At 41.3% G+C, this 19026-nt stretch overlaps 2 protein-coding genes across 2 annotated transcripts; one reads left to right on the top strand and one right to left on the bottom strand.

The window, feature by feature from the left end:
• Positions 1–3718: 3718 nt before the first annotated feature.
• Positions 3719–10310, top strand: LOC120022861 (collagen alpha-1(IX) chain-like). The gene is made up of 15 exons (XM_038966906.1): positions 3719–3739; positions 4165–4218; positions 4432–4485; positions 4679–4732; positions 4838–4891; positions 5004–5048; positions 5151–5204; positions 5353–5406; positions 5793–5846; positions 7988–8020; positions 8418–8564; positions 9245–9299; positions 9431–9619; positions 9838–9915; positions 10105–10310. Exons 1-15 carry the CDS (start codon positions 3719–3721, stop codon positions 10308–10310), a joined length of 1152 nt encoding a protein of 383 aa, XP_038822834.1.
• A 1751-nt stretch (positions 10311–12061) lies between these two features.
• Positions 12062–16218, bottom strand: LOC120027624 (protein tyrosine phosphatase type IVA 1-like). Its single transcript, XM_038972630.1, has 6 exons — positions 16080–16218; positions 14340–14941; positions 14036–14128; positions 13782–13912; positions 13452–13526; positions 12062–13159 (listed from the first exon to the last, which is right to left on the bottom strand). Exons 2-6 carry the CDS (start codon positions 14442–14444, stop codon positions 13042–13044), a joined length of 522 nt encoding a protein of 173 aa, XP_038828558.1. The 5' UTR covers positions 14445–14941; positions 16080–16218; the 3' UTR covers positions 12062–13041.
• Between the last annotated feature and the right edge of the window lie 2808 nt (positions 16219–19026).

Here is a 19026-nt window from a genome sequence, read left to right on the forward strand (position 1 = left end):
GGCGAGAAGGATCGGACCAATATGCGGAGGGGTTAGTGCTCATGATGATTTATTATAACGAACACTGAAATACAAAACAAATAAACGAAGTGCAGAAACCTATACAGTACCGTGTGGTGAAAACACTAACACGGAAACAAACACCCACAAAACCCCGGCTGCCTTAGTATGATTCTCAATCAGGGACAACGATTGACAGCTGCCTCTGATTGAGAATCATACCAGGCCGAACACAAAATCCCAACATAGAAAATCACACATAGACAAACCCACCCAACTCACGCCCTGACCAACTAAATAAATACAAGACAAAGGAAAACAGGTCAGGAACGTGACAAGTACTCAGTGTGTGGAGGCTGGTCTGAAGAGTATGAATGAGAAAATATCAGTATGCTCCAAAGCAATGAAAGGTTGAGATTGTTTCGCTGCCATGTTATTGTCATCACCAACCATCTTGTGTGCTTCTCTATCAGGGTGAATCCGGAGAGGCTGGGGAAGTCGGGGAGATTGTAAGTAAGCATGGTTATCTAAATGTATTAATATAATGTACGTATAATAGGGATGTAGTAGGGGTATTGTCCGTTATGACATAGCCTATGGCAATCATGCAGAAATGACCAAACATCATCTGGAAAGGGATCGTCCTCACTTGTTTCAATGGATTATTACATTAACATAAGGATGGGACCATCCCCTCCAAGGACTTGTCTTACCCATCCACTGAAATGACTGGAAATCTGGAATAGGCTACTCCCTTTCAAGGACCATGTAACGAAAGGACACACCCATAAAATTGTCTAATGCTTCGTTCATAATCAAGTGGGAAGGTGGTAATTACCAGTTGTGGATTTATAAATACGAGTTGGGTGCATTCACGTTTTGGGAAATACCATCAAACATGGGGCTCATTAGAAGGCTTGTGATTGTTTTGCTCTTTCTTGCCCATAACAAGTATATCAAGAGCTGCGTTCACTTTCTAAATTAAAAGGAAGATGAACAGAATACATTTTCTATCAACAATTTGCATTTTCTCTTACCATAAACAACAACTGCTGAAGATGCCACCATGCTTACTGTCTTTTTTCTTGACAAATGACAGCAGAGAGGTGCAAGTGACAAACTCGGAGCACGGGGATGATAGATGAGTTTCCCACTAGTAATTACCAGTGGATTTTTCACAGTTATATGCTGGTATTTACGGAATTATGAGATGTTGTGAACTCGGCATAACACACCTTTCTAAGTATTGTACACAGACACCCATTGGTTGACCTGAAATCATATATGACATAAATACGCCCACCTAGGATATGACACTTATAAGGATACAATATCTATTTAAGGGTATGACATACTGTAAGGACTGTAAAATTGTACATTTAATTACTGTACCCTTGTTACTGCATTGATTAACTTGTTTATACAGAAAAATGCAACTTTACCTACATTTTACACCTTCAAGCCTCTCCATGAATGGGGGTAGAAGCTGTTAAGAAGACTTTTTGACCTAGACTTGGCGCTCCGGTATCGCTTCCTCTGCTACAACACAGCAAGCGGTACCGGAGCTCCAAGTCTAGGTCAAAAAGGCTTCTTAACAGCTTCTACCCCCAAGCCATAAGACTCTTGAACAGCTAATCAAATGGCTACCCGGACTATTTGCACTGTCCCCATCCCACCCCCCATTTTTACGTTGCTGCTACTCTCTGTTTAATATCTATGTATAGTCACTTTACCTCTATCTACATGTACATATTACCTCAATTACCTCAACTAACCGGTGCCCCCGCACATTGACTCTGTACTGGAACCCCCTGTATATAGCCTCGCTACTGTTATTTTATTGTTGCTCCTTCATTATTTGTTATATTTTTATTTTATAATTTTTTTCTTAAAACTGCATTGTTGGTCAAGTGCTTGTAAGTAAGCATTTCACTCTAAGGTTTACACCTGTTGTATTCGGCGCAAAATTTGATTTGATTTGAATTCTCTTTTGTCTACCACAGGGCGAGGGACTTGATGGGACTGATGTGAGTACTTTACCATTTTCCCCACACCTGAATAAGGAATAATGTATTTAAATACAAGAGAATTCAGTACATTAGCACTGTGTCATGTCCTTTTTGTTTCACTGACAGGGAGCAGCTGGTGCACAAGGGTTGGTGGGCGAGCTTGGCAAAGTCGGAACCCCGGTGAGTACTGCCTTTTTAACATTTAGAAAATGATGGCTAGGTACACAGGGCTTCCAACTGTTCCAATATCTTATTATATTGCAGTTAATACGGAGATATTGACTTCTACTTGTTAAATTATTGCGTTCATTCACCTGTAAACATATTATTATTATTTACAGGGATCACAGGGCAGGAAGGGGCCAGTGGGACTTCTCGGGCCTGCAGGACCCAGGGTAAATATATTTATTTTCATGATGAATTAGTTCCATATTAGTGTTGTCATCCTTAGTACAGTAGTACAACCCACGTGAGTACCATGTGATGTAATAGCTGCATAGTTCTGTGTGCCATGAAAAGTATCAAAGGGGAGACAGACCATTTACAGCATCCTGTACATTTTTAAGAGCACTGCAACAACCAGCCTGTATGACAAACAGCCCGTTTCGCCGACAATAACTTCAAAAACAGAAATGTAATTAAAATTGTGTTTTTCTCTTTTTCTCCCCAGGGTCTTCCTGGCGTGTATAAGGGGGAAGACCTGGTAAGGCGTTCACAAGTTTCCTTTAAGGGCATCACAGCTATGTATGTGTACCCTGATGCTGACGATGGGGAACTTTTCAGCAGAGCCCCCCTGTGGCAGGGCTCTTAGATGACCTCAAATAGGCTTTACTTGTGCTTTTCAGTGTCCCAATACCTGTCCTTCTGGTCTTAACGGATATTCTGGCCTCCCAGGCATGAAGGTGACTATATAACAAATACTCATACTATACTATGGTTTCTCATTGATACTAATATGCTATAGATGTTGATGCTGTATCTTGTCAGTGAAACTGGCTTGCATATAGCTGTAACATTATATGGTTTCTCTTTAGGGCCACAAAGGGGTAAAAGGAGAGTCTGGTGAGCCTGGAAAGCAAGGACACAAGGTAACGTTTCCCTCTTTTTACCTAGATAAATTATCAACAACTACAATAAGGTCAATAATAATGATTGCGACATTTGTTTGATGTTTTCTACAGGGAGAAGAAGGAGACCAGGCAGGAGAGGGCGAGATGGGAGCTCAAGGGCTACCAGTAAAATATTTTAATATTTCTCTCACAAATCTGTATCAATATGAATGTGTCATTCACAATGTGGCTATGATACATATATTTTTTATTGAAATTGGTCTCTCTCTCTCTCTCTCTCTCTCTCTCTCTCTCTCTCTCTCTCTCTCTCTCTCTCTCTCTCTCTCTCTCTCTCTCTCTCTCTCTCTCTCTCTCTCTCTCTCTCTCTCTCTCTCTCTCTCTCTCTCTCTCTCTCTCTCTCTCTCTCTCTCTCTCTCTCTCTCTCTCTCTCTCTCTCTCTCTCTCTCTCTCTCTCTCTCTCTCTCTCTCTCTCTCTCTCTCTCTCTCTCTCTCTCTCTCTCTCTCTCTCTCTCTCTCTCTCTCTCTCTCTCTCTCTCTCTCTCTCTCTCTCTCTCTCTCTCTCTCTCTCTCTCTCTCTCTCTCTCTCTCTCTGCTGAGTGATTTTAGGGCCAAGGGGGACCCAGGGGAATAACAGGCATGATGGGCCTCAAAGGTGACAAGGTAAGTGTCATGAGGTCACACATTGCTTGACATGATAGGATGAATGCCCAAGATGAGCGATGTACTGTATATTACTGCCATCCTCAGCGGGTGCAATATTGTTGTAAAAATGACTTCAGCTTGGCCTGTTTCAGTACTGCCAAACCTCAACATCCCACAACTTATGTTTGAGCACACTAGTAAATGCATTAAAAAAAACGTATATTTGACATCTGAAATGTGTTTGATAACAGGGACCACGTGGAACGTTTGGAGATCTCGGTCCCCAGGGAATTCAGGGTGGCTCAGTAAGTGCCTGTCTTATTTTTAACACTGTGACATTCACCTCTTTTTCACCATGACCTCTTTGCCACCCCTCACATTACAGTAACATCTCAACTTATATTCTACTATTTTGGTTTAAGAAATGTGTTTTTCTTTTTTAGGGTGACGTGGGCCAAAGAGGAGTAGTGGGCGAGACTGGACCAAACGGTGGTCAAGTAAGTACTAAAACATCACACCATCATACAAATATATTATCACTGTTATATCATCATTATTATTATTACTGTTATATTATCACTGCAGAACAACAGAGCACATGGTCATTCACTTTCAAAAGCAAAAAACTACCGCCAACTCATACAGGTGCACTCTATCTATCAAATAATGTACAGTGTAAAGACTTTTACTCACTGTGTGTTGTTTTGCAGGGGGCCCGAGGGCCACAAGGAATAAGGGGCCTTCCAGGGGGGAAAGGGGAGCCTGTAAGTATTGTACACACCACAGCCTTACTAAATCTGATTTATTATTGACTAACATCTCATCTATGACATCTATGACGTTACACACAGCATGAGCTTATGTTCATGGACTCCATACAGCTGACTCAATACACATGCCATGAAGCTAATCTTCTTTTTTAACGCTCAACTTCCCTGTTCTTTCTCCCATGGACAGGGTCTTGCTGGGCCCGATGGACGTGAAGGAATTCCCGGATTGCCAGCATCTAAGGTACAGCTCAAACTGCTGTTCAAAGACAGAGGATATACATAGGGATGTACACACAGGGAATAAGTAAGATTGACAAGCTGTTGTTTTTTTCTCTATCATTTTAAGGGTATTACTGGGAAAGTTGGCAGTCCAGGTGATGCTGGGCTCCAAGGACTTCCTGTAAGTGTGACCTCTGACCCCTAGCATCTCTGATTCATCATATCCATTCTACATTTGTATTTGTTTGGGTTTGTTTGGTTGTTCATTTGTTTTGATGTGATTCTCGCCATAGGGTTTGCCAGGCACTTATGGTCCAAAAGGACAAAGTGGCGAGATGGTAGGGGAATATTTTAAATGTATGAATTAAATCAGTTATTGACCATACAGTATATGAATCTCTATTATATGGAATCTTATGTTTTCCTCTCTTTGTTACTAGGGTAACTCTGGCGACCCAGGTTCCGTAGGACTAATGGGGTCTCCTGGGAAATCAGTAAGTCAAGAGAAAGTCTATTGATGAAAATTAAATCACATTAAATGACAGTGATGAAACAAAATACTTTGATACAGTATACATAATATCCCTTTCGTACTTGCACCAGTAGCATGAGAGATCTCATGGTGACTTGCTTTGTTGACAGGGGGAACGTGGCGAGCAGGGAGAAGTAGGACCTGTCGGAGCAAGAGGTGGACCAGTGAGTATGTTCTATAGTATATGTGATTCACTGTGAGAAAGCCATAAAACACTATCAAGTTAGATTCATCTTTTCAAGGTCTCGTATGAACTTCAGCAGTTTGAATAAATGATCTGGAACCTCGTGATCTTAGGGTTAGGGAATTAGGGATAAAGGTGTGAGCTAAATAACTGAACAATAGAATAAACAAGATCAGCACAAAACATTTGAACTCTATTGCCACGCACAACCTTTGCTCTATTGTACTATAAGCATTGTTCAACAAGCTCAGAACTTCATGTGATTCATTTGGGAAGGTCTTGGACTACAGGACTATAATAAATCTGCACCTGCGCCACAATTTCTTCTCTATAACTTCCTATTCTTCTTCTCTTATTTCACTGTAGGGTGAAAGAGGAGTGCGTGGCCCAGACGGACATGCAGGGGCACCAGGACCCAGGGTAAGTCAACAGCCCAACAGACCATTATAACTGACATACTCATAGCCCCAAAACAAGCCCATTATATGTATCCTGAACCACAATGGATAAAGCATTTGACAATTTCTCGTAAACATCCATACAAGTACCACGGTATCAACCATGATTATCAAACTGACCAATGAACTTGAAACATACAAATGAACTAGGCTAAGATGCTGGTGAAATCTGTAACCTGGGTAGTAAAACAGGTGGAAGAATAGAGGGAGTTGAGCATCTTCTGCACAAGAATGATGGGAAAAGCCATGGGAAGTGATGACCAAGTGACCAAGCACAGAACCCTGTGGTGCTCCAGTCATCAGACTTTGTTGTGAGAAAATGCAAGGATTGGTAAGGTAAGATGCAGACAAGGAAATATCGGAGTGAAGCCAGTTCAATTCGGAATACAGAACAGGATTTTGTGGTTTGCAATGTGATGGATTATGATGCTACTGTGATGAGGAAGACAAGAACATGATGAAGACGGTGTGAAAGAGGAGGAAGAAGAAAACAAAGAGTATGAAATAAATGACCTTTTTAGGATCAAGTGCTGTGTGGCAAGATCAAAGTCGATGCTGGTCTCTCAACATTTACTAGGGTGGCCATTAAAATGATGTTGAAATAATTGTATATGTAATTATTTATGCTTACTTTCCTATTTTCAATACAATGCCTTTCCTGCCCTACCTTTCCTGGAGCTACGACACCACTGTGCAAATAACACAAGCCGCCCCCATCCATACCAAGTCTTTTGCTATTTATATATGACATAACATCAGTATAAACAATGCACTGAGTGTACAAAACATTAGAAACAGTTTCTCTTTCCATGACATAGACTGACCAGGTGAATCCAAGTGGAAGCTATGATCCCTTGATGTCCTTTGTTAAATCCACTTAAGGCAAAACAGGGGGTGCAACTCAATAGTAGGAAGGTGTTCTTAATGTTTTGTACGCTCAGTGTATATTGGTATTATCTGCTATCATTCCATACATATACAATTTAACATTGGCATCGTTACCATAGTAACCATTCAGCTCAACCAAGCTGAATACCAGTGACTAAGCGCAAACCCACTCCAAGCAAGTGGAGCCGTATGCTCTCTCATATTGAGAGTGGCAGCCCTTTATAAGCCTCCAGACTGCAGTAATACTATAATCCGCCGATGAGGGGGCATGAATGGAGTCCTGTTACACTGGTCCATGGGCCCAGGGGTATTTCTTCAGAGAGGAGGATTCAGGCCAGGAAAATAAGCTGAAAAGGCCTGAAAGAATCCTCTGTTTCCCAGGAATTCCTTAAACCAGTCGGCCTGAGGGTATGCCACAATTAGTACCCACACTTCCAAAACAACTCATGGAGTGTGTCCCAAATACCTTTTCCAGCTCACCCGTTTAGACACGTTTTTTTCCAGCTAAAAATATTTTTGGGTGCAAATGTAGTCAGCTGAAGGCGAGGGGGGAGGTTGGAGCGTTGCACAGGCAATCCACTGTGTTCGAGTTTTTTAAGTGTGTGTGTGTGTATATATATTTATTTCTTTTTTACAGGGAGGTAAAGGGGATCTCGGGCTTCCTGGTTTGCCTGGCCCTGCCGGCCTGGTTGGACAGAATGGAGACAGGGTAAGGAATATAAAAGGTACCACAAAAGCAGGAGCAGAAATACATGTGTAAAAGCAAAATATAATTTTCCTATTCCTATCTCTCCAGGGTGCAGTCGGTTTGACCGGTGCTCAAGGAGAACAAGTAAGTTCTATCAATACCATCTCAACCGACCGAAGAGTACATTCCTACATAAGGGAGGTGACCATATTCTATGTAGTCATCAAATGATGGAAGAAGATGAATGGAGTGAATTCAGATGAGTAGCATCAAGCACTAGGAGCTACCAGAAGAGTACAGAAGGCCCCACCAAGGCCTACTTGGGATGGATACGTGTTAACGATCCCGTAAGACATGTATTTTCTCTAACAAAGACATTTCTACTCATTGATTTAGGGAGAAGCAGGTTCAGAGGGCACAGCGGGAGACAGAGGAGACTTTGTGAGTAAATACATAAAGAAAAAACGTTGCTGTGCCCAACATTTTGTTTTTTTAAATAAAAGAGTACTGATTCTGATTTACTATAGGGTGACGAAGGGGAGCCAGGAGAGAAAGGATCGGTGAGTCCAGTTTATAGCATCGCTTACTGCTACAGCTCTCTGTTGACATTGACTAGCCCAATTATGTCCAGTACACATAATGTGATACCGGTTTGTCCCAAAATCATGGGGGACTCATCATGATTAGATGCCACAACTTTATACAGCTGTCTAATACTAGAGGTCACGTACAAGTGAGCATCATCATTTCTCATTACTGAATCACTTCACAGTGTTTGCGCCATGCCAAAAGAAAGCCTTGCACACTGTAGGACTACATGCCTGAAACACATGATCCTAGACCTAGACAGACAGCATTGTCTATCCTCCCAATGGTGCAGTCTGTGTAATCCAATTTTACCTTTTGTTTTGAATGAATGCTGAATGCCATTGTGTCGCGCTCTGTCGCTGTTTTCAGACGGGCAGACCAGGAGAGACTGGAAACAAAGGGCCGGAGGGCGGCCGGGGCATACCAGGCCCAGAGGGCAAGCCGGGCCAACCTGGACCACGTGGCATGCAGGGGGACAGAGGGGTGCCAGGACTGCCAGGGACACAGGGGCCAGCGGTAGGCCCTTTAACAATTAACCAGATCTGAGGGCCTGAAACAGAGCAGGAGTCAAAAAGAGCTGTTTCCTAGCACTGCACTCATATAGAGTAGACTGGAGGAGACAGCAGAATTCACATGATGACTTTGCCCTGTGTTAAAGACATGCTCCCCAACTTTGGTGTCTACTAAGTATTTTTTAAACCTCCTGTTTTGGGCTGTATGTGTCAATGTGTAGTTTATACATGCATCATCTATGAGAATGACTCTCTTACCTCAATTAGTCACGAAATCCCCCGTTTGAAAGCAACTGTTTTTCTTGAAGCTGTGCTGCGCCATTTTCCCTACATATTCCCCCATGTGGGCCAGGGCCCTAGCAATTCGAGTTCTAGCCAATGAGCTTCAGCCCCTCGCCATTTGAGTGACAGCTAGCAAGAGGCACACACAGCAGATCGAGAGAGAGATCATTGACGTGTTGCACATATCTGCACATATGTGACACAGTAGGCAATTTTCGTGGACCACTTTTGGCTCATGAGCGCCACATTCAGAACTACTGGCGAAAGAGTTTACCAGTGAATCTCTTTAAGTATTTCCATGTGCTAAGACATTTCACGAAAAAAAGCCTGTGTAGCTAGCTATGAATAGCATTAGTTATCGGATAACACCACAATTTTCTCAACAACCACCTGTTTTCTCAGGGGAAAAAACCAAGCGATACACACATCACAGGAGTTTGCATGAGGGTAATGCAAGGTAAGTCATGATCATTTTCATATCAAACTCTTATCCATTTGATATTGACCATTACTGAACCCATCACATTTGACAAGGCATGTCCATAGGTTTCATTGAACTGACCATCCTTTTCCCTTCCTGTGCCACAGAGCAGCTAGCCCAGCTAGCAGCCAGCCTGAGGAGGCCTGAGGCAGGCATCTCTGGACTGCCAGGTCCCCCTGGCCCCCCTGGTCCTGCAGGCCCCTCCGGAGAGAACGGCTACCCAGGACTGGACGGGGCCAGAGGACTGCCAGGTCTCAAAGGACCTCCAGGGCTACTGGGTCGCAAAGGGCCCAAAGGTGAGGTCCTGGGTCTCTAAATATATCCTAAATGTAATATTATGGCCTAGTTTGTTAAGACAATTACAAGTTGGCTGAAGCAGGCTGGTAGCAGTAGTATAAGTGATCTCCATTTGAATAATTAGGATTGTTTGTGCCATCACAAGTGAAGTTCACTACAGCCATCCTGCATCGCTAAACGTTACTTGAATTGATGATAATGTATATGTTCTGCTTAGGTGACACAGGCGACAGAGGAGACAGAGGACCCACAGCGAGAGGGGTTAAAGGAGCACCTGGAGCACCCGGTCTACCAGGTAAAGATACCAGTCACAAGAGTATTATAAGGCTACATGCCCACACCATAATAATGAAGGCTATAGCCATAACCACTGTGCTAACCCAATATGCCCCAAGTCTCTATATGCTCTGCTATAACATGGTTAGCTAGCTATTTAGCAGTTCCACATTCATGTACAAATCTCAACCGACCACTCTATCCACAGGTGATCACGGTAGAGCCGCCTATGGCACAGAAGGCCGCGACGGCGAGAGAGGGCCACGCGGCGTTCCCGGTATTCCCGGCGTTCCAGGGCCTCCTGGTCGTCCTGGCCTCAACGGCTACTGCGAGTCGTCACAGTGCATCCTTCCTATGGTGGCGTCACCGATATCGGCAAAAGATTCCGGCATGAAAGGGCCAAATGAGGAATAAGATGTGAGTCGGAGACCCAACGGGTCCCTGAACTGAGGGGCCACAGGGGCCAAACTATTGAGAGACTAATGGAGGAACTAACTAACGCGCCACGGAAGATCAGTGTTGGGGTCAGTTCCATTTCATTTCAGTCAATTCAGGAAGTAAACTGAAATTCTAATTCAAAAATGTTTCTCATTGAAAAGCAGGAAAATTGAATAGAATTGGAATTTCAGGTAACTTCCTGATTTGAATGAATTCAAATTGAAATGAGATGAAAATGTACCCCCAACCCTGTGGAAGAAACATTACTTTGTTTGATGTGTTTTGACTGTTTGTTTGTATTTTGTTTAATTGTTTTGTTATACCCTTCTAAAACACATTTCAGTACTCCTTAGCTCTTGGAACAACCCATATCCCGCTGACAAAGTTTAGCTTTTTTTTTTTTTTACCTCAGCTCTAGCTTTTGCCATCTTAGCACTGTAAAATAAAAAGACCATTACATTTTTGGGGCAAACTAATTGTGATTTTATTGGGTACTGTAGGCTTTGTGTTTTGTTAAATATGAACCAAGTTAAAACCAAAACAGACCAGACTAACTGTGCTTTAAGCGACAATGTGCCAACCATTTTTAATTCACAGGATTCTGTATGTTTATGTATTTGTGTCAATACCGAACTTTCATACAAATTACCGGTATACTTTTGGTTCAATGACTTTCATTTGTTTGCGAGTATCTTTGTTGCATAGCCACTCACCAACCCCTATGCTTTATCGTCTTCCTGATGTAGGATTTTCTTTGTCATGATGACTGTTTTTGTGATGGGAGAACTAGGAGGGCAGTGTTGTTTGAAGACATATGTAGAAATTGTATATGCCATTCTTATTTATTATAAAGGTCAGAGGAGGTGACTTCAAAGGTTGTACAAAAGAGAAAATAAACACATTTTGATAAAGTCTTGCATGTTTTGTATGAAAGACTACAACGAAAATCCAGCAACATGTTTTTCGGCTAATTTCACACATCTTCAGTAGGCCTTATAGAGACATTTTCTGAGGCATGCAGAGTTCTACAGACTGGATGGCCTGTGGGTACAAATATAGCCACAAGGGGACACTAGCAAGCTTGACTGTCACCAGATCCAGGGTGTAACCAACAGCCATTTAAAAAATATCTCCACAAAAGGACTTCTCATTTGCTGAAAATGCTGTATGTCTTTGTGCATTAGACTGTAGTTTTCCTATGCAGAATAATATTTTTGTTATTAAGTATGCCTTGAGGGACATGTAACAGGGTAGGGGAGGGTTGAATCAATAAATTACTCACCTGTAATTGAGCCCATGCTTCTCATTTAAACCAAATGCAGTTAAGTATACCTTAATTATGGCATGTTATGTGTCACTAAATGTATTAAACTTACATTATCAGTTTCAAGCCGTTTCCTGTGGGAAAACCTCTCCCGTGACTCCGCAATGCTTGTTTTTTGGGGATATTCTGGCATAATTATTTCATTAGCTGAATTGGTTTCTCATGATCTTCTATGAAACAGTATGTAATCTTCCTCTTTCTCTGCCACGGTACCAGTCAGCAGTCCCATAGACAGATCTGACTCTTTGTTAGTGCCAATGCTGGTACTACAGGCAGAACAAGCCCACTGGGACAATCCATTAAACTAAACAAGGCCAATGTAAAACAAGTAAGGCATTATAGGCCTTCACTAATGGGAGTACAATAGGATATTAAAGTGCATTAAATGCCATTCAAAACCAAGTTTTCAGTGTATCATTTTAATGTACTCTCACAAGTTGGTGAACAGTTACAATTTGTCGCTCACGGTACTAAAACACACATCCATTGATAGTATAAATAGCCAACCTAATAATACACATTTTCAAATACATAAATCATCAAGTATCCAAGTATTAAGTTACGCACATCAAAATAAAAAGGCATACAAAATATCGCAGACGTTGAAGTCCAGTTTCAAAGCGAAAAACACAAATCACATTTCGGACATGGCAGTAATTAATCAACAAAGAGAAAATAAAAAAATAAAAGGTCCCAGACTTTCAATAAACAAATATTGCAACAATTAAGCATTTCATATTAAAAATAGTTACTGAAAGGACTTAAGTGTGTAGACGTCCTGCACAAGACAAAGGCAACATTCTTTTGTTCCAAGTAAAAAAAATGAAACACCTTTTCTAATGTAGTGGATGACAAACCCACTCGATTGCCTTTTTGTTCCATTTTAATTGTAAGGCATTTCAAGTTTTAACCATGTGGAGGAAGGCATACATCTTTCTATTCAGTATTGAACTGAATCATAAAATTTAAAGGGATACCTAACTACTCATGTTAAATCATCGTTACAGTACTTTTTAAAATATTTTTTTTAAGTAATAAGCACCCTTGCCAATTAAAACCTTGGGATGTGTTCAACATGTATAAACCAACATCTGGGGGTTCACAAAATTACTTCACTAGCTGTGCTCCTTTCCAATTCTAAGGACACACATAGAGAACACTCACTCACTGTCACTTGTTCACAAACTAACCTCTTTTTTGACACTTGACATTTTTTAATTGAGAAGGGAAAACTTGAATTATTTGAGAATGAATTTCCAATGGAAATACTTCAACACAATGGATTTACTAAGAAAAAAACAAGCCTGCCAGGTAGATAAGATAAAGAAATGAATGTATTTTATAGGGGCATTGTTGGCATGGACTATGAGTTAGTTGGCTTTACTACTGGATGCAGCAGTTGTTGCGGTGGCCGTTGGAGTCTTTGAAGCGCAGGCGCATCTTTGGACGATACTTCTCCAGGTAGAAAAGCTGCTTGCTGTTGAACGCTCCGCGACGCTTCCTGTTACGAGAGAAAATACATTGTCATTTCACATCATCTAAATTGCAGGTCAGTGATATTAATTCAAAACAGTGGGTTGTATAGACTAGCCTCCCCTTTTGAATGAAATATTACCCACTGTTACAATGTACTTACACTGTACTAAGGGTTAAGGTACACATAATGCAATTTCAACTTCTCAATTGCAGCTCAGTCCGATTATTTCAAAACAATGCGTTTTAGCCCCCATTTTAAGATGCTGCAGCTACAGTATATAAAGATCTACATGAAGGTGTATTTGCATCAGACTTACTGCCGGATGAACTGGACAGCATCTTCGTACTTCATCCCACATTCAATCAAAGCCAGGGCAACCATGACAGGGGCTCTAGGAGTACAACACAAAAAAAACATTGGTAAATACTCAGAAGAAAAGTTGACAAAAGGCAGTTAGGGTTAGGGTACTATGGGACTTTTTAATACTGTGTATTATGGCTAATTGATTTTGGGCATTCTTACCAAAGAACTAGCATCATCAATCTAACACAATTCTGAATATAAATACTTATTACATGTTTAAAATCCTTGTTACATGATTATACATGTTTCTATACTAAGAGGGGAAATAAGAACACTAGTTTACCTCCCCAGGCCAGCTACACAGTGGACAGCAATGCAGCAACCAGGCTCCTCCCTAAACTTAGTCTTCAGGAGGTTCAACCAATCATCAACAATCTGGTTAGAGGGAGGAGCTCCATCATCAAAAGCCCAATCCTATTGGTGGAGGGGGAAATTAGTTGATCTGCCCTCTTTCTCAGAAACCAAAACAAAGATGGTAGTAACATGGTAGTAAATAAGTTCTGCATTGGAGATGTAAACAGTGATGTTGAAGCTTACCAGAACCTGTATTTCCTCTTTCCCCACCAAGGTGGAATCATAGGTGGCCTCACATACTCTCACAACGGTGGTCACGCCATACTTCTTCAGTTCCTGTAGAAGAATGTACTTTTATTTTCATATGATCTGCAACATATTCCATTGTACATTTGACATACTACACAGGGAAACATTTATATTTTCTAAACAGACCCTTTATACTATGGAAGAGAGGGACTACCTATGAGAATCCAGAACATTCATTATGTTTTATAACAGAATTAATTTCTGATATCATCACTGTGTTAATGATGTGAGGGCTCACCTCAATGAATTTATTCAAGGTGGCATTGGTTGGATTGTGGGTAATGAGGAACCTCATGTTTTTGTAGGTGATCTCCACAGGGGCAGGTCGGTTCATACGCGCCATGGTGACAGACGAAAAAACGAGATCTTCCACAAAACAATCTAACAAAAACACTTATTTAGAGGGAGAGGGAATATCAACAAAATGTCAAACTATATTCCCGCAATAAAAATACACCGTGACCAGTGGGCTAAAGAAGGCTATGGGGCGAAAGGAGGTCAGATTTGGCAGAAAAAAGGGTGTGGACAACCAAAATCAAACCCCTTCTCCTTTGGGAAACAAGACAGGTTCCCCCTTGATTCTGACCAGGCAGAAGCCAACGAGGGCAGTGTGCAGCAGGTAGAGTTACCCCATCCAGGCTCGTTCTGCTGGTAGGTTAGGAGGTGTCCTCGATCCTGCCAACGTTTCAGATCCTCCTCCTGTGGGTCCAATGTATTCAGAGAGGAGGTGAGTTCTGCTGTTCACTCGTCTGCATAGGCAGCTGCGTGCTGTGCCTGGCAGTAGTCCCCACTGCCCTTCAGAAACTCCATAAATGTGTGACCCAGAACACCACAGAACTGCTGCAAGAGACAAGACGGGGAGGAGAAGGGAGTAAGATATAAGGCCTCTAAACTCAAGGGGGAACTGGCTAAAACAATTGAAAAAGAAAAGGTTATGTTAACACATAACTGCTGCTCTCTTTCAGTCCAGATCTGGTCTAACCATAGGTCTAATTTTATGGGTCTAACACGACTGCCAATGTATGAAGGATGGATGTAGCTTACTAAGGCCTACGTAGGTCACAGCTCAACTCTCTACATATTCTTTTTCTTTATAATTGCATACAAAAAGCAGTAATATCTACATATTAGGCATACTATATGCTTCGTTGACAGAAGGAAAGATTTGTTAGAATTTCAGCAAAGCTATTTTTGACACAAGCCATGTATAATTCCCTTAGCCCTAAGCATTGTATATGTTTTTCTCTGGCTGGTGCTCCAAATACTGTCTAAGAAGCTTGAAGTATGGATAGTTAATCCGATATTTTCCGGCTGGAAAATAATGTTTTGTTCTGAACATTAGAGCCAAATTGGACCTTTAATTAAGAGACAATACAATGACGTCAAACCTAGACGTCTGTCCAACGACAAAACCCAAACAAACCGAAATTTACATAAGTATGATGAAAGAGGATTTCTATAAAACTGTCCTTTGTGAGGGCAGACTCGGCGCCATCACCGGTATAGAGGCCTCATAGCCGAGCACTTGTAAATGTCCATTGAGATAGAGAAACAAAATTTTGAATAGTGAGATATTTAGCGCCTCGTTTAAGTAAACTACAGTTAATTAAGGTAAGAATGATTATAGAAACTGTCAATGATATTGCTGATAAGTTCATAAGAAAAATGCGTAAATTTTATACGACGGTAATAGCTACGTCAAATGCTTCTCAAAGGCGCTCCAAAGGCAACCCACCACCTCGTTGAACTCGAATAAAATGTCAAGCTAACGGCAAAGCCTATTTAATTTCGCATACACCTTTAACATACCGTTAATCACAGGAAAAACTCACATGTATCAATTTCACAAAGACAACAAAGCATGTGTCGAAGAGGCCCGAGATTTAACATTTGAAAAATTGAAGACCAGTTGATACAGAATTACAACACGAGTAGCTACAATGTAACAAAATATTGTTATATGAAAATTGACACTTACTGGGATATGCTTACTCATTGAAGATTGTAGCTTAATCATACAGCCGGTCCCTAAAAATAAGTAAATATATTAAATGGTTTTGCACCATGCAGTCTAGGCAATTCCTCCGTGCGGAGTCGGCGTCTACTCGACTAGTACGACGCAAGGCAAACGGGCAATCACTATTCAGAGCTCGAGCTCTCTTGAAACCCCACCCTAGAAAGCCTACAAACTGGGCATGTTCTCTGGGATCAAATTGTAGTCCTGCGCAAAAGAAGCCAACTCTTTATTCCGTTTTATTCACCTCTGTTTGAATACTTAAGGATTGCTGATTATTGACTATAAAGTGCTTATCATTTAGGGTTTCCACTAGCTTTCACAGCCACAAAGTCAAAATAAGCTATTTTTTTGTTGCTTCTTGGTCTCAGTTTAAGGATTTGAGGGATAAGGTAAGGTCCTGAACAGTCATTCTGAAAAGTACTTTTTATCTCAAGGCTAACTACCAGTAAGTTTGAAAAGACAGGCTGAGTGGGGGGGTTATATTCATGAGCTCGCCTGGACTGACAACTCTTTGAAACGCCAATATCAAGCAACTTGGATGAATTGAGCAGTGTTGCAGTAAAATCATCTCAAGCAAATTTGGTGATACACAAATCAACAACATTGAAATTGCAACAATGCTGAAATGCATCGGAGATATCCATTTATATTATCCCATTTGGCATGTCTCTTGTGATGCGGTTCACAGCAGCACTGACGGATGTCTTGACTTGACAGCTGCGTCAGAGTTTTGAACAACCCTCACCCTCACCCTCAACCCAGAGGCGCAACATCGCAAGACTTCTGGGAACACTTGCGAAGCAGACCAGGCCGGAGTTTGAGAAGTCAATGAGAGAAGGGAAAATGTCTATTGGAGAAGCAGTTTCTGGGTATCTTCATACTGTACTGTCTTTTGTCTTTATGCTTGTGTGACCCTTCTGAATGTGGGTCAAAAGGGTCATAAAGGTTTTTCGCCCCTGCCTCCCGGAGTTCTCCTTGCTAGCTAGCGGGACGCAGGGCGACACCGGTAGAGTGATCTTCGCTCCTGAATGCCGAACACCTGCCCTCACCGTCATTAACAGAACTGCGGTAAAACAGTGCCCAACAATGGAAATGCATTTGGCAGTTGATCTACTTCTGTTCTGTAAATGGCACTGTGTGCTCTTTTCGAAGGATGGATCCCAGCTTTTTCAGGTCTATGGGATACGGGGGATCGGGTTGGTCTGCCGGGCATTGGGATGACAACCCAACTCGGGGCGAGGAGGGCTTTTAGCGGGTGGAATAGTGGGGACCAATTGGAGGTTTACTTATTAGCAATGCAAATATCATGGTACAGCTATATAGACACTCAATCATCATGTTACTTTTTAATGGTACGTTTACAAACATATATTTTGATAAATAGAATTGAAAGTTGTGTCTCATTATGGTAAGTGGTGAAATAAGTATAGCCAGTTACAATTGTAATGGCCTAGCAGATAATAAGAAAAGACGATCAGTATTTACCTGGCTAAAAGAGAAGGAATATTTCTCCCATGGGCAAAGAAATTCAAAAGGGGTGATGGTTTTAATTAACAGTAATTTTGATCCAAATGTGCAAATTGTCCAAACAGGTCATCAAGGTAGATGGATTTTTAAAAATATGTTATTGGACAATAAACAGATAAGGCTTATTAACCTATATGGTCCAAATAATATATCAAAGAATTGATCAACTCTACAAGCAATACTAGACTCTATTATTAGGGTGGGAGATTTTAATACGGTCTTAAATACCTCTATGGACCGGAAAGGAAATCACACTACAAACTATCACCCTCAGGCACTTAAGGAAATCATGAATGTCATGGATATATTGGAATTAGTGGATATATGGAGACTTAAATACCCTGACCTAGTGAGATATACATGGCGGAGGCTTAATCAAGCTAGTCGTCTTGACTACTTTCTTATGCCATTCTATCTGGCACTAAAAGTTAAAAAAGTGTTGATAGGGGACAGAATGCGGTCGGATCATCACATAATTGGCATATATATTACTCTTACAGAATTTCCACGTGGGCGAGGATATTGGAAATTGAATCAAAGCCTACTAGATGATACATTGTTTAGAACTAGGACAGAAAAGTTTATAACTTACTTTTTCCAGACATAACATAGGTACAGCAGATCCCCTTATTGTATGGGACACTTTTAAATGTGCCTATAGAGGCCATGCAATTCAGTACTCATCTATAAAATAAGCAATTTAGATCAAAAGTGTGTATATATATATATATATTATTATTATTATTTTTTAATGATGCTGACACCCATCTAAAATATAATTTCCACCTATATATATATATACACTGCTCAAAAAAATAAAGGGAACACTAAAATAACACATCCTAGATCTGAATGAATGAAATATTCTTATTAAATACTTTTTTCTTTACATAGTTGAATGTGCTGACAACAAAATCACACAAAAATGATCAATGGAAATCAAATTTATCAACCCATGGAGGTCTGGATTTGGAGTCACACTCAAAATTAAAGTGGAAAACCACACTACAGGCTGATCCAACTTTGATGTAATGTCCTTAAAACAAGTCAAAATGAGGCTCAGTAGTGTGTGTGGCCTCCACGTGCCTGTATGACCTCCCTGCAACGCCTGGGCATGCTCCTAATGAGGTGGCGGATGGTCTCCTGAGGGATCTCCTCCCAGACCTGGACTAAAGCATCCGCCAACTCCTGGACAGTCTGTGGTGCAACGTGGCGTTGGTGGATGGAGCGAGACATGATGTCCCAGATGTGCTCAATTGGATTCAGGTCTGGGGAACGGGCGGGCCAGTCCATAGCATCAATGCCTTCCTCTTGCAGGAACTGCTGACACACTCCAGCCACATAAGGTCTAGCATTGTCTTGCATTAGGAGGAACCCAGGG

This window comes from Salvelinus namaycush, chromosome 2, assembly GCF_016432855.1.
Source record: "Salvelinus namaycush isolate Seneca chromosome 2, SaNama_1.0, whole genome shotgun sequence".
Lineage (NCBI taxonomy): Eukaryota > Metazoa > Chordata > Actinopteri > Salmoniformes > Salmonidae > Salvelinus > Salvelinus namaycush.